General features: G+C 43.4%; 1 protein-coding gene across 1 annotated transcript in view; it reads left to right on the top strand.

The window, feature by feature from the left end:
* Positions 1 to 8,894, top strand: part of dvl3b (dishevelled segment polarity protein 3b) — a 126,482-nt gene extending 117,588 nt beyond the window's left edge. The window contains exons 12-16 of the mRNA XM_078564361.1: positions 1,203 to 1,334; positions 2,141 to 2,308; positions 3,970 to 4,188; positions 7,187 to 7,609; positions 8,091 to 8,894. Of these exons, the coding sequence (XP_078420487.1) occupies positions 1,203 to 1,334; positions 2,141 to 2,308; positions 3,970 to 4,188; positions 7,187 to 7,609; positions 8,091 to 8,122 (974 nt within the window). The 3' untranslated portion in view covers positions 8,123 to 8,894. The remainder of the gene's footprint in view (positions 1 to 1,202; positions 1,335 to 2,140; positions 2,309 to 3,969; positions 4,189 to 7,186; positions 7,610 to 8,090) is intronic.
* Positions 8,895 to 16,040: the final 7,146 nt, after the last annotated feature.

Raw genomic sequence — 16,040 nt, 5'->3', positions numbered from 1 at the left:
TGATGGAACCAAAGTGGGTAGATGGAGTTGAGGTGCAGATTGGTCATGAACTAATTGAATGGTGGAACAGGCTGGAGGGGCTGAATGGCCACCTCCTGTTTCTCTGTACCTTGTATCCTCTCCAGGAGCATGACAGGTGTTAAGGGGGAAATGGTGGCCTAGTGGTAATGTCACTCATTGGACTAGTAATCCAGAGGCCCAGGTTAATGCTCTGGGGACATGGGTTCAAATCCCACCACAGCAGCTGGTGGAATTTAAATTAAATTAATAAATCTGGAATGTAAAGTTAGTCTCGATAATGGTAACCATGAAACTATCATGAAAATCCATCTGCCATCCTTACTCCAGACCCAAAGTAATGTGGTTGACTCTTAACTGCCCTCTGAAATGGCCTAGCAAGCCACTCAGTTCAAGGGCAATTAGGGAAGGGCAACAAATACTGGCCTTGCAGAAGTTCATCTGAGGTCCAAGAAGTTGATGAGGCCAAAATGTTGCTAAATGAATAGCCAAGAAGTGATAAACCCTAGGCCACTCGATTCCATGGTGCCTGTCACCTTTCTGACTTTTGAGGCAGGTGACATAGTCAGCGGTGAGATCCAAGGCAGGTTTATTATGCAATACTGTCACACTCACCCAATAAGTTAGTAATTCGTGTGTTGTATTTCCAGTCCAGAGTCTTGTGAACCACTGATAGCTCAACCCACCTTTCACATTGTACATTTTGATGGTTTTTAGCAAAGTATCTCAGCCAGTCACCATGAAAAGTTCAAGACACTCAGCAATCCTTGTGCAAAGAATGGATCAAACCTAGTCCCGAGGGAAGGGAAAGTTGATGATGAAAGTTTCAAGTTTTCCAAATTTGGTGTGAAATTGCTGTACCACTGACTTTTTTTTGCCAATAGGTGTCACTGGCATAGTTTTATGAAACATTCTATGCATAAGTGACAGCTTGTGGCAAAAAATTAAATTGCATCAAGTGCCTATTGACTATGAACTCAACATTATAATTTAGTGTTTATGAAGTAAGCCAAAAATTAGAATCCTTCATAGTGCTAGGTATTCTGGGATGAATAATGCTTATTATAAATTGGGCCACTTGAGGATGACATGTGTGCTACACTGCCTGCCATATCATAGATGGACAGCCCAGCACTGCACTGCATCGTTTGAAGTGGGATTTATTTGTCTTCTTTTCTTTTCAGGGTTCGACGATTTTCATTTATCAATCCACAGTGATATAGTCACCATCGTCAAGGCCATGGCATCACCGGAATCGGGCCTGGAAGTCCGTGACCGGATGTGGCTTAAAATAACAATCCCCAATGCTTTTATAGGTATGTAGGATCCAGCCAGTGAGCCAGTTTTGCAAACAATGCCATTAGTGAGTGATAATGAGATAAACGTGGAAGAGGGAGACTGCACCCCACCCCACCAACCTTAGCTCACCATTTGGAAAAACTTGTATGCTCCCTCCCAACCACCACCACCAGCAACCAAGATCCTAACTTTTCCCAGTTCTGATGAAAGGTCATCAACCTGAAATGTTAACTCTGTTTCTCCCTCCACAGGTGCTACTTGACCTGCTGAGTATTTCCAGCATTTTCTGTTCTTATTTCCGATTTCCAGCATCTGCAGTATTCTGCTTTTCGATTAGACCCTAATCAATGTGCCCCTAACAAGTCGTACTTGCCTGATGAAGAGCTCGCTCTCGCCATGTAGAAGATGTTAGTTGCTGCTGGTTGTTATTGAGCTAACAAAGTGAAGGTCAAGCCCTTAATAATGCGGGTCAGGCAGAAGATGAGGTAGTGATTCCAGTACATCAGATTTGGGGTCTAACATACTGGGGATAAAAGGGCTAAATAATGAGGACAGGTTGAATAGACTAGGATTGTAATCCCTTGAGTATAGAAGTTTATTGTGGAACGCACTGCCTGAAAGGGTGGTGGAAGCAGATTCAGTAGTAAATTTCAAAAGAGAATTGGATAAACGCATGAATGGGACATTTCACAGGGCTATGGGGAAACAGCATGGGAATTGGGATTGGGGAGTACTAATTAGATAGCTCTTTAAAAGTGCCAAAACAGGTACGATGGGTGAATGCCCTCCTTCTTTGCTGAATAATTCTGTGTTGCTTCCCCAGGTTCAGATGTTGTTGACTGGCTGTATAACCACGTCGAAGGTTTTCCAGACCGGCGTGAGGCCCGAAAATACGCCAGCAATCTCCTCAAAGCTGGCTACATCCGACACACTGTCAACAAAATCACCTTCTCAGAGCAATGCTACTACATCTTCGGGAATCTCTGTGGCAGTGAGTTACTAACTCTGTCTTTGGTGGCATCTCAAACATGCAGTGCCTCATCCTTGCTCTGCTTTACCCCAGAAATTGGCTGCAATAACAGCCCCCAGACTTACAGGAACAAGTAGTCGTTTGCTAGTACAGTACTTGAGTATTATTGAAAAGCTGTTGAAGCTTTCTGTCTTGCGCTCATCGGGACAGACGCCAGAATACCAACTTTCATAGGGAGCAACAATTTATACTCCATGAGGAAAGGGTGGTGATTGGTTGGCCAGTCAACTCAGATTGGTCAAGGTGTAGCCATGGAGAATGCACCAGAGAACTATTGTCCCCAAGGTTTACATTTATTTCAAAAAAGATGCAATGCCTGCAGAGGACAAGACACTGTGTATGAATGTATGTAGCTTGTAGCAAGTTTAAGTGAGCCACATTGTGAACCTGGCTGATGATCTTAAATTAGTTGTTCGTGTAATTCTTAGCACACTTAGGATTGTTCGGCAAGTGCTTTCCAATCGTGGAATTATATCTAATATTATGTGCTGAGTTTTGCAAGCATGGGCTTTTCTCATTCCATATAAGTTGTTGTTCCCTTTGAAATTTGGTATTCTTGCATCTGTCCTGCTGGGTGCAAGGCAAAAAAGCTTCAATAGCATGTCTCTTTTTTCAGCAATATTTACAGGAGCAATGGAGGGAATGGCAGTGTTGTACACCCACTGTGTAACCCATCACTGAGCTACCTAGTACACTGAGCTGTACACACACTGTGATCCATCGTTACCCGTCACTGAATATTGCAGCAACTTCACCTGTACTGCCTATCGGGGAACTGGAAATGGAATGCAGTTTGTAAATGTTGTTCAGAAGATGAAGAGTTCTCTCCATGTTGAAGGTGTTAGTTGCTGCTGTGCTGTTTGTTATTGAGCTAACATGGTGAAGATCAAGGCACATTATAATGAGAGTCAGACAGAAGATGAGGTAGTGATTCCATGGCATCAGATTTGTGATTTACAGCCTTAAGATTCTGCAACAAACTGAAGACTGATCATTCCAAAGTTCAGGGTCAGCCAAGAATATTTACAAAAGTACAAAATTGATGTGGAGGAAATGGTCTATCAAGCCTGCCCCATGTACTATGATGGCCTGAAATTCATGACTAAACAACTTGCCACAGCTGCAGCAATATAATCTCTTCTAGTCTTTCAGAGCAGGAAATTGTGGAACGTTTTAGTTCCCTCAGTGGTGCCCTGGGTTTACGAATGGAAATCAGTCTGGCCCTGTCACTTCTGACTTGCTACTCAGTGACCACCCCTACCCCACCTCCCCAACCCTCCCTTCCAGGTGGGAAATGTGAGTGGTGGGTGAGGACAGAATCAGGTTTGGATGTGATGGTTCTCATAGTGGAATAGCCTGCCAGACGAATCTGAACCCACTTGGGTGTGGTATCGAGGGAAAGGCTGGAAGTACTGTCTTCAGGGTAAAAGAAATTGGGGTTGCGAAGTGGGGCTGAAGGTTGGAAAACATTGGACCTTACACATTGGCTCCAATTGATCAGATATGAGTTAGTGCTTAGGGACCTGCAGTAAGTAGTGGGATTACAGACATTTGGTGTCTGCACATGGTGATTTCACTAATATTAACAGAATTAACAGCCTGCAATACTTCCTTTTCCACAGACATGGCTAATCTAACCCTGAATGACCACGATGGATCAAGCGGCACTTCGGATCAAGACACGTTGGCACCCCTCCCCCACCCAGGCGCAGCACCATGGCCCATTGCCTTCCCCTACCAGTATCCCCCACAGCACCCGTACAACCCACACCCACCGGGCTACCACGACGTCACCGGATTCACTTATGGAGGGGGCAGTGCCGGCAGCCAGCCCAGTGAAGGTGAGAGAACCATATTAACCGAAAGGGTTAGTGCATTATCTGTGTCCTATTCTGGGTACCACACCTTAGGAAGTTGACCAAGGCCCATTATCAGTTCAACAAGAGCAACTTGCATTTATGTAGCGCCTTTAACAGGCAAAATGCCCAAACACAGGAGGAGCATCAAACAAAATTTGACACCAAGCTGCAAAGGGAGCTATTAGGTCAGATGGTCAAAAGTTTGGTGAAAGAGGTAGGTTTTAAAGAACATCTTGAAGGAAGAGAGGTAGGTAGGAAGGCAACTGACAGGGATATGACACCTTAAGCTGAAAGGAGAGGGAGAAAGTCTAAACAAAGGTTCACACTGCAAGGTGCCGTACTGCAGCAAACTGGGCCATTATGTAGCATTTTATCAATATAAAACAACTAAAGCAGAAATTCAACCATTCAACACATAGATAATATTCCATGTTCTTTTTTTTTCTCTTAAGTTATAATCTTAAAAAGGGTGAAAGGACACATAAGGAAACTCACCGAGTATAGACTATTAGATGACAAAGCATAAGGTATGGCTGGCTTTATAAACAGAGGCATAAAGTCCAAAAGCAAGGAAGTGAAACATTTATAAAACACTGGTTAGGTCCCAGCTGGAGTATTGGGTACAATTTTTGGCACCACATTTTAGAAAGGATGTCAAGAATGCCTTATAGGGGGTGCTGAGGAGATTTACCAAAATGGTACCAGTGGTGAGACACTACAGTTGCAGCAGGAGACTAGAAAAGCTGGGGTTGTTCTCCGTACAGCACAGGAGGTTGAAGATTTAAAAGAGGTGTTCGAAATCCTGAACTGTTTGAAAGAGTAGGTACAGAGAAAACATGGCAGGAGGATCGTTAACCAGATGATACAAATGGACAACAACAACTTGTATTTATATAGCGCCTTTAATGTAATAAAACATTTAAAGTAATTGGCAAAAGAACTGGAAGAAGGATAAGGACAATTTTTGATGGGAGTTTTATGGAGTTAGGTTGCAGATCAGCCATGATTTCACCGAATGGCAGAACAGGCTAGAGAGACTAAATGGCCGCCTCCTGTTTTGCACATTGAGTTGTTGTGTTCTAGAATGCACTGCCTGAAAGGATGGTGGAAGCAGGCTTAATAAAACTTTCAAAAGGGAATTGGATAAATATCTGAAAGGGAATTTGCAGGGCTATGAGGAAAGAGTGAGCGTAGCCAAACTAATTAGATAGCTCTTTCAAAGAGCTGGCACAGGCTTGATGAGCTGAATGGCCTCATTGTGTGCTGTGTGATTCCAGGATTTTGTCAGATTCCTTAAATCCCAAGGCAAGGAATGCATGTTTGAAATTAGTGTGTCAGCACACTTATCCCAAGAAAATTGACTCCAGTAACATCATAAACGGTATAAAAATGAATACATCTGGACTTATGGGATTTGTACAGTGGTTTCAGTTTCATTTCTCATTTTGGTGTCTCGTTACTCAGTGTGGCAAAATATGGTTTAATGTGGTAAAGGAAGTAAGGACTTGCATTAATGTAGCATCTTTTATGACATCAGCGTATCCCAAAGTGTTTTACAGCTAATGAAATACTTTTGGAGTGAACTCATTGTTGTAATGTAGGAAACGTGGCAGCCTTGATTGCACACAGCAAACTTCCATGAGTAGCAATGTAATAATGATTAGATAACCTGGTTTAATGATATTGGCTGTAATGACGCAATGTTGTGTTGCAAGCAATGATAACTCGAAACAGCAGAACCACAGTCCAAGATGAGTGGAACAGATGATTTGTGACTTTCTGTTTATTATCCAATGTAGCTCTGAGGGTTTTACATATGGTGGCTGCCTTTCTAAAAGATACAGCTTTCTCATTGGTCCACGTCTTCAAGATGAATGCCACTAAACGTCCATGACATCAGGGATTAGCTCCTAGAGACAATACTTGGGAATTCAATTATTGCTGGTCTCAGAGGGCTTCAGCTATGGCGAATAGCTTAATAAGCTGCAGTCTTTCAGCCTCGAAGAGGATATTATAGACGTAAATGAGGCAGGAACAGAGGGATTGCCATCCATGGTCTTGTTTTCCTGACCTTGTTAAATCTTAATTCTACTCTCAACCCCACTATCCTCACTTACTGCTCCACATAACTCCTTCTCTGACCCTTACCAATTTCGGCGCTCCTGTCTGTACCTATTCAGTAGCACCCTTGGTTCTGTTTCTGATACAGCCATTCCCATCAAGTCTAAAATATGTATTTTCTGGACATTTATCTCTTTGCTATTTCTGGACCTTGCTGTGTGCAAATTTGCCCCGGTGTCTCCTTCCATAATAGCAGCAACTGCTCTTCAAAAGTACTTAATTGTCTATGAAGCAGCCCTGGGGGCAGCACCAGTCTGCAACCTGGCCTCAGTGTCCCCAGAACTCATGGCGAGCAACAATTCCTTCAAAATGGTGATCGGAAACCTGAGTGAGTTCTTTGTAAAGTCATGTGACCGTTTTCACGATTTTGCAAAGAAAGCATCATCATTTATTCTCAGAGATAAAAACAAAAAACTACTGCGGATGCTGGAAATCCAAAACAAAAACAGAATTACCTGGAAAAACTCAGCAGGTCTGGCAGCATCGGTGGAGAAGAAAAGAGTTGACGTTTCGAGTCCACATGACCCTTCGTTCTGTTGAAGGGTCATGTGGACTCGAAACGTCAACTCTTTTCTTCTCCACCGATGCTGCCAGACCTGCTGAGTTTTTCCAGGTAATTGTGTTTTTGTTTTTTCATCATTTATTCTGTTCGTTACTGAAAGAAATCTGAACACTGGGCTGTGTGTGATGGAGTAGCAAATTTGGACATCCTGAAGTAGTGCATGGTGCTATACGAATGCAAGTTCTTTCCCTTTTCTTTTGTAGCCATCAAAGGGTGGGAGGGGGTGACCTCATTAACCCCCGTCCACTTCATCCTCGCTTTGTTCTAATGCTTCTTTGTTTGGGTTCTCTGTTTCAGGAAGTCGAAGCAGTGGATCTAATCGCAGCGGGAGTGAAAGGAGAGGGGGGAAAGAGAAGGAGCCCAAAGCAGGCGATGCCAAGTCCGGGGGCAGTGGCAGCGAGTCGGATCACACCACGAGGAGTGGCATTCGACGGGAGCGGGCGGGCAGCGAGCGGTCAGCCCCCGCCAGTGAGCACAGTCACCATAGCAACCTCAGCCACCGGAGCCACCACTCCATGGCCGCCAGCGTCCGCAGCCATCACACGCACCAGTCTTACGGGGCTCCGGGTTTACCGCCCCTGTACACACCACCCCTCATGATGATGCCCCCACAGTCTGCGATGGCGCCCCCGGGGGCTCCACCAGTCCGCGACCTGGCCTCAGTGCCCCCAGAACTCACGGCAAGTAGACAGTCCTTCAGAATGGCGATGGGAAACCCCAGTGAGTTCTTTGTGGATGTCATGTGACTGTTTTTCATTTTTGTAAAGAAAGCATCATCTATTCTGTCTTGTTACTAAAACAGGACAACTAAAAAAACTGGACTGAGGCCCTATTTGTGATGGAGTAGCACATTTGGAGTGTGAACAGGACTGTATTTATTCAGCACTAATCTGCAAATTTATAAACAAAAACCATTTGTTTTGCTTCTCCCGCACCACCGTTCCTATCCCTCCCTTTCCCCCCCCCACCCCATCCCCCACAAGACTGGACTGTGTGTGAGTGCGGACAAAGGCCTGTCTGTCTGCCTCTTTTAATACCTTTTCCATTGTAAGTTTTCTTTCCTTTATTTTTTAGAAAACAAAAAACTGCATCTATTGAGAGTGTGTTGTGAAAACAAAATGAAAGTGTAATCATTTCTCATCTTGCTTTCTTTTGAACTAATTTCTTAAACCTCTTGTGTGCTTCTTTCCTTGTCATGCAGCGAAGAATTGTGGGGTGTTTGACTTCCTCTGACAACAGCTGATAAGCAGTTGGTGCAGAGAGGTGAAAGGTCATCCGCCGGATTGTGTCACTTCCCTGTGTGATTGGTATGATAGCCGTTTTTTTTTAAATAGTCTGGACACCAGACAGAAGAAAATGAGCAGTTCTTGAGAGTCTTGAGGCGGCGAGAGGAAGATTTGCTTTATTTTTTACGTTAAATGCAGTCATTAAGTACGTGGTTATGAATTGCAACAAAACCCATCGAGCCTCGAGGAAGCACCGCAAGCCTTATATTTCATGCAGAAACAAAAAGAAACTGTCCAACATTGATTTCACTGTTGTAGAGCTTCTGAAAATTGCGTTATGTCTAACCTTTCCTTTTAATGAGTTGAGTATGTGGGAAATCAACACAAAACAGTTTGGGTCAAAGCACAAACACTGACACCCCAGACCCCTTGCACCCCCCCACCCACCCCCGCTCCCCCTGCTCCCCATCCCTTTCAAGGACAAAAATAAAAGGTACCTAATGATTGGGGAAGCCTCACGACAGTCAGAGCCGCAAACAGAAAAACCGCAGAGTCAGATCCTTCAGGAACAATCCATCGGAGTCTCAGTGTGGAGAACGAAGACTCCATCGGAGAATGGAAGCCAGCTGCACTAATAACTCACCATCTGTAAACCTCTCAATTCGGTTACTGAATCTTAAATTGAATAAGAGAAATATATCATTTGGAGACGAGATGTGACTCTGAATGATGTTTTTGTAGCTCAAAGTTGTATACTTTAATAAAATGGTTCTAGATGATTTCTTTACATCAATTCATTTAATCACTTGACATGAGATTTGCAGATTCACTTTCCATTTTCTTGATTTGTGACTCACCCCAGAAGGGCTCTGGCACTGTAATACACAGTGAAACTCCATTTCCTTGAATTTTCTGTTAAAATTGAATTTGTGTCTTCATGTAAAAATGTGCTGCTAAATGCTCTCAACTCAAACTATATTGTTGCTTTTGTCTGTGCACATTATAATCAAGGAGACGTTACTGAGACTGTTTTATTAGTGAAGTTTGTGTTCATCAGGATCAGAGACACCATTTCAAGATCAAGAGTAAAAGTTCTCTCTACTCTAATATCAAATACTCTCAGGGCAGGTACATCATGGATTAGGTACACAGTGAAATTCCCATTTATTAAGCTCTATTATGTTTCAATGGTTGATGGAGTGGGACTGTTGAGGATATGGCGTTTTCTTGAAGTTCCCATATCAGTGCTGGACACTGACTTCCTTCAGTATTCTCTGCATGAGGATCAGTATAAAAAAGACAGCATCTGAGCTGCATCAATCTCCTTAATACACTAACTGGGTTTTAGCTGCAATCTCTATAATCCAGTCTGTTGTACTCAGAACTTTTTTCCCTACATTTATGTGATCAAGTGGCCTTATTTATATTTACCCATTGTGTTTTAGCTTGTAGAAATTTGCTAAATATATTTTCAGTGATTAACAAATTCAGTCCAAGCTGGATCTTGACTCTTCCTCTTCATGATTTTGTATGCTTTCCACTGACAAAAATTTGTGCAACTGATCAATCTCTCCTAAGTAAACTAGTTATATTGCCAAATCAGTCCCAGGAGTTATGCTGCAGAATGCCATACAATCAGGCATAAGGCAGTGAAGAAAACAAAGACAGAAAGAACTTTTATTTATATAGCACCTATCATGACTTCACAAAGTCTCAAAATGGTTTCCAGCCACTGAAGTACTTCTGAAGTGAATCACTGTTGTAGTGTAGGAAACAGTGAAACTAATTTATTCTCATCAAAATCCCACAAACAGCAATGTGAGGTGAGCAACATGGCTGATTTCCATTGTCACAGTGATTATAACAATGGATGCATTTATATTGCCCCTTCTCTCACTGAATTGGGTCAAAGCACTTCAAACGGTAGATTACTTTGTAGTGCACTGATATCATTGTTGCAAAAGAGGGACGGACCCCTTTCATTGTTTGCATCTTCGTAACACTGAATTTGACTGCACCTCACACATGAAGAATGGACAGTTAACAAAGTGTATTTCACATCTCTGGCACAACAGAATGGTAAGCCAGGGTTCCTCAACCTTGAGGAGACAATTCAGATAGGATCTCACGCAGATAAGGTCCTTCATCTGATAGCCAGAATACATTCATGCACTCCACGGGTAACGGGCTAAGAAGGATCAGAGTTGAGAGAGGAAGGCTTATAATTGGTCCCAGGAAATATTTCTATACATAGATCATCAATAGTAGGAACAATGTTGGCAGGAAGAGCAGTGCTGGCCAGGGCATTAAACTTATTTAAGAAGCAATCGGCTGTTTTAACAGGAAGGGGGTAGAGTTGGTATTCAGTCAGGATGAAATCAAATAGGTCAAAGGGTCTTCCTACAAACCATGAGTTAAAACTGCCAGTCAATCATAGTGCACGTTCATAGATGGTTCTTACAGTGAAACCATGCTGACTGTTGGTGAAGTAATTCATGGAGTAGGGTAAAAAACTAGCACATCAATGCATGAAGCATGCATCATCATAGATCTTTGCTGCCTCTTTCAATGTGATGTTTTCCCCTCCTCTGCTTAAGGCATCAAGATTTATTGCCCTGTCAAATCAACCATGATCTTATTGAATGGTAGAGCAGGCTCAAGGGGCTGAGTGACCTACTCCTGCTCCTGACTCATATGTTCATATATATACTTCCACAGGGAGGAGGAACTCAGGAAAATTACAATTACCAGGGAAGTAGTACTTAGCAAATTGTTGGAGCTGCGGGCTGACAAGTCCTCGGGTCCTGATGGATTTCATCCTAGGGTCTTAAAAGAAGTGGCTAGTGAGATAGTTGATGCATTGTTTTTAATTTTCTAAAATTCATTAGATTCGGGGAATGTTCCAGAAGATTGGAAAAATAGTCAATGTAACTCTATTCAAAAGGGGAGGGAGACAGAAAGCAAGAAAATATAGGCTAGTTAGCTTAACATCTGTCATAGAGAAAATGTTAAAAGCTATTATTAAAGATGTTATAACAGGGCACTTAGATGACTCAATATGGTTTTGTGAAAGGGAAATCATGTTTAACCAATTTATTGCAGTTCTTTATTGGAGTGCTGTAGATAAAGGGGAATGAGTGGCTGTACAGTACTTAGATTTTCAGAAGGCATTTGATAAGGTGCCACATCAAAGGTTATTGTGGAAAATAAAAGCTCATGGTGTAGGGGATAACATTGGCATGGATAGAAGATTGGCTAGCTAACAGGAAACAGAGAGTAGGCATAAATGGGTGATTTTCTGGTTGGCAAGATGTTAATGTGTGGCGTGCCACAGGGATCAGTGCTGGGGCCTCAACTCTTTACAATTTATATAAATGATTTGGTTGAAGGGACTGAAGGTATGGTCACTAGATTTGCTGATAACATAAGTAGCAAAGTACGTTGTGAAGAGGACATGAGGCTACAAAAGGATAGGTTAGGTGAGTGGCCATATATCTGGCAAATATAGAGAATAAGTGGTAAAATGTGAAATTGTCCATTTTGGCAGGAAGAATAGAAAAGCTTATCTAAATGGTGGTGGTTGCAGAGCTCTGAGATGCAATTGGATCTGGGTGTCGTAGTGCATGAATCACAAGAGGTTAGCATGCAGGTATGCAAGTAATTAGGAAAGTAAATAGAATGTTATCGTTTATTGCTGGGGAATTGAATGCAAGAGTAGGGAGTTTGTGTTTCAGTTGTGCAGGGTACTGGTGAGACCACAGCTGGAGTACTGTGTACAGTATTCATCTCCTAATTTAAGGAAAGATGTAAATGTGTTAGAAGCAGTTGAGAGAAGATTTATGGCTCATACCTGGAATGGGTGGGTTGTCTTATGAGGAAAAGCTAGACAGGCCAGGCTTGTATCCACTGGAGTTTAGAAGAGTAAGAGGTGACTTGATTGAAACAAGAAAGATCCTGAGTGGTTTTGACAGGGTGGATGTGGAGAGGATGTTTCCGCTTGTGGGAGAATCTAGAACTAGGGGGTCACCGTTTAAAAATATGTGGTCACCCATTTAAGACAGAGATGAAGAGAAATGTTTTCTCTTGAGGGTCATGAGGCTTTGGAACTCTCTTCCTCAAAGGGCGGTGGAAGCAGAATCTTTGAATATTTTTAAGGCAGAGCTAGATAGATTTTTGTTAAGCAAGGGGGTGAAAGGTTATCGGGGGTAGGCAGGAATGTGGAGTTGAGGTTAAAATCAGATCAGCCATGATCTGATTAAGTGACGGAGCAGGCTCAAAGGGGCGAGTGGCCTACTCCTGCTCCTAATTCGTATGCTCATATGTACTGTTCTTTGATTGGATGTGTTCTTTAATAACAACAACTTGTATTTATACAGTGCCTTTAATATCGCTAAATATCTCAAGGCGCTATTAGGAGTCATAGGGCAGAATTTAATCAGTGGTGAGCCGTTCCTGACGGCAGAACTGGAGTGAGCACCACTTCCGCTTTCATAAGAACGTAAGAAATAAGAACATGAGTAGACCATTTGGCCCCGTTAGCCTGCTCCGCCATTCAATAAGATCATGGCTGATCTGCTTGCGTTTCGAATTCCACATTCCCATTCAGCCTTGATAACCTCAGATTCTTGTTAGGCAAGGGAATCAATCTACCTCCGCCTTAAAAATATTCAATGACCCCCACTTCCACCACCTTTTGAGGCAGAGAGTTCCAAAGTTGCACAACCCTCTCGGGGGTTGACACCCAAGTGATGCACCTGAAAATCTAACTGGCTGGCGGTGAGCACGTGAAGCACGTGCAGTTGCGTGGTAGGGGAGGCTTTCCATTGGAAGATCCTGCCTTCAATCTGGGCAGGGGCTTCAAAAAGCTCAGGAAGCTGCGAGTTCCACAAGATATTTGAGTCTTGAGTCCCTGGAAAATGAACACAGACCTGCATGATTCTTCACCCTGTAGTCGCAGGTGTAGCTGGACATTTAGAGAGTGGAATCGCTTGCGGTTCACATATGCTGCTGAATGTTCTGAGGGAGATCTAATAGCAACAAGAGTGCAGTCACTTGCACTCCAGGAACCAAGCTGGCTGCGAAGTCCATTGCCCTGGCTGTCATCACCCATGGTGAACCTGATGAACTCACTTGCATAACAGAAGCAGGCACTGGTCATCTCTTTGATGCACCTGTGTGTGGCAGCCTGCAAAATGCCAGACATATTGCTTGTGGAGCCCTGGAAGCAGCCGTTGGTGAAAAAGTCGAGCACTGCATTCACTGTAAGGGCCACATGCATAGCTTCAGGACCTGCTGCAGGATCTGGCAAATTCCAGTGACCACTTCCCGGATATCCTCAGGTGTCCCTGGCATTGCCTCTCCGACATCTGGAGGTGGTTTGTCCGCATTCTGAAGACACGCTGTTGCACCAGTGACCTTCTTCTCTGCTGCCTTCCCTGGGTGGCTGCCTCCTGACCACTCTCCCCCTCCGATGCTGCCTGCTGCTGGCCTTGTGGCCTCAGTTGTTGATCGGCAGGCACATCCTTTCCTCTTGCTCCCAAGGTTTGTAGGAAGGTAGGGTGCATGACACCCATAGGAATTCCACTAAGTGAACTGTAAAAAAGACAGTAATGTATGAACCTGTGTGTCCATACAGGTGCTGAGCAGTGAGATTTTCTACTCCTCCCTTTGGCAGTGGAGTCAAGGACTTTTTTTGAAGATTTGGGTGATCTACAGAATTGAAGTGGTGGGGAGGAATGTACCTGAGGAGAGGGAACTATTAATAATGGCCCAGATTTTGTGGTTGTATAGATGGCAAAATTCATAGTGTTCACTGCCATAGGGGATTTGAACAGAGTAAATAGAAAAAAACTGTTTCCATTGGCAGATGGGTTGAGAACCAGAGGACAGCGATTTAAGGTAATTCGCAAAAGAATCAAAGGTGATATGAGTGAGGAAAGACTTTATTCCGCAACAAGTGGCAAGGACCTGGAATGCACTTCATGAGAGTGGAAGCAGGCAGGGTATCCAACTCTTATGAAATAAAATTAAGGGAGGGGAGTTGGTACTGGTGACCAGTTGAGCAGTGTGGGGAAGGGTGGTGGTTGGAGGGGTTTCTGGTAACCATAAGAGCGGAGGCAGTGGTGTTTAAAGCAACCAAATCTTACAACTTATCATCTCTGGCCGACTCACAGACCCGTTCAAATCACTCAGCTGAGACTCCCAGGCTCAGTCCCCCACAGGTTGACCTAGAAATATGGAACAAAAGGCATCCCTTAAGAGACACATGACAAATAGTCAAAAGTACAGGACAGCTGGTAATCAATTTGGATAATGCGGAAATGGTTATGGGGAAAGGGCACCTTATTCCAATGTGGGGTTGTCCTTGGGAAGAAAGATTGTTGATACAAATGGTCTTCGTAGTTTGTTTGGATGGCCACCTTGTGTTTTATCATTGCAAGAGGGCACCAGGTACTTGTTTCTGTCAATTCCTACTCGATCATTCCACATTTTACAGAACATGGTCAGTCTATTTTTTTCCCAAAAAATATACTTTGTTCATAAAATTTCTAAAAGTACATTACAAAACATTTTGACTTGAAACTTACGGAAAGAGCAATAAAATTCAACTCGTCTTCAGACAACTTACCAAGGCTCCATTGACAGTACCTTCTAAACCAGTGACCTCTACCATCTAAAAGGATAAGGGCAGCAGATTTATGGGAATACCTCCTCCTTCAAGTTTCCCTTCAAGCCACACACCATCCTGACTTGAAACTATATCGCTGTTTCTTCGTTGTCACTGTGTCAAAATCCTGGAACTTCCTCCCTAACAGCGCTGTGAGTGTACCTACGCCATAGGGGTTGCAGCGGTTCAAGAAGGTGGCTCACCACCACCTTCTCAAGGGCAATTAGAGCTGGGCAATAAATGCTGGCCTAGCCAGCGATGCCCACATCTCATGCAAGGATTTAAAAAAACATGTTCCACTCTGAGGTGCCTCAATACGATGGTAATTCTCTTGATATTTACAATATACATTCCATCTCAACCATACCGCCTGAGGGAAATAAATGTTACAATTTGAAGATTACAGAAAATGCAATAGAATTCAACTTGTCTCCATACAGTATGTTTGGGATGCCTCAGTACAATCCCAATACTCTTGATATTTACAATGTATATTCCTTGTTAAGGCATGTAGTTGTGCACAGTAATCAACCCCTGGCCATATGGTTGAAAGGCCGTGGACATGCTGCAATGTTCTAGTGAAGCTCAACGCAAACTGGAGGAACAGCACCTCACCTTCCGACTAGGCACTTTACAGCCTTTCCGGACTGAATATTGAGTTCAACAACTTTAGATCATGAACTCTCTCCTCCATCCCCACCCCCTTTCCGATCCCCCTTTTTACCAATAATTTATATATATTTTTCTTTTCCCACCTATTTCCATTATTTTTAAATGTATTTCCATCCATTGTTTTATCTCTACCTTTTAGCCTATTTCGATCCCTTCCCCCCACCCCACCCCCACTAGGGCTACCTGTACCTTGCTCGTCCTGCTTTCTACCCTTAATGTCTCCATTAGCACATTTCTTAGCTAATATCACCACCGTCAACACCTCTTTGACCTTTTGTCTGTGACATCTTTTGGTTATCTCCACCTATCTCTGGCCCTCTATCCAGCTCTACTTGTCCCACCCCCCCTTAAACCAACTTATATTTCACCTCTTCTATTTTTATTTAGTTCTGCTGAAGGGTCACACGGACTCGAAACGTTAACTGTGTTCCTCTCCACAGGTGCTGCCAGACCTGCTGAGTTTTTCCAGGTATTTTTGTTTTTGGTCAGTCCACTTGTCACCCTCCTGTGCTGTAACCATGGCGAGGGAGTCATTGCTCATTCAAATAAAGCAGGGCGTGGTCACAGTACGCACAGGATACTTCGT

Source organism: Cetorhinus maximus, chromosome 19, assembly GCF_964194155.1.
Source record: "Cetorhinus maximus chromosome 19, sCetMax3.hap1.1, whole genome shotgun sequence".
Classification (NCBI taxonomy): Eukaryota; Metazoa; Chordata; class Chondrichthyes; order Lamniformes; family Cetorhinidae; genus Cetorhinus; species Cetorhinus maximus.
This window is presented reverse-complemented; position numbering and strand designations above follow the sequence as displayed.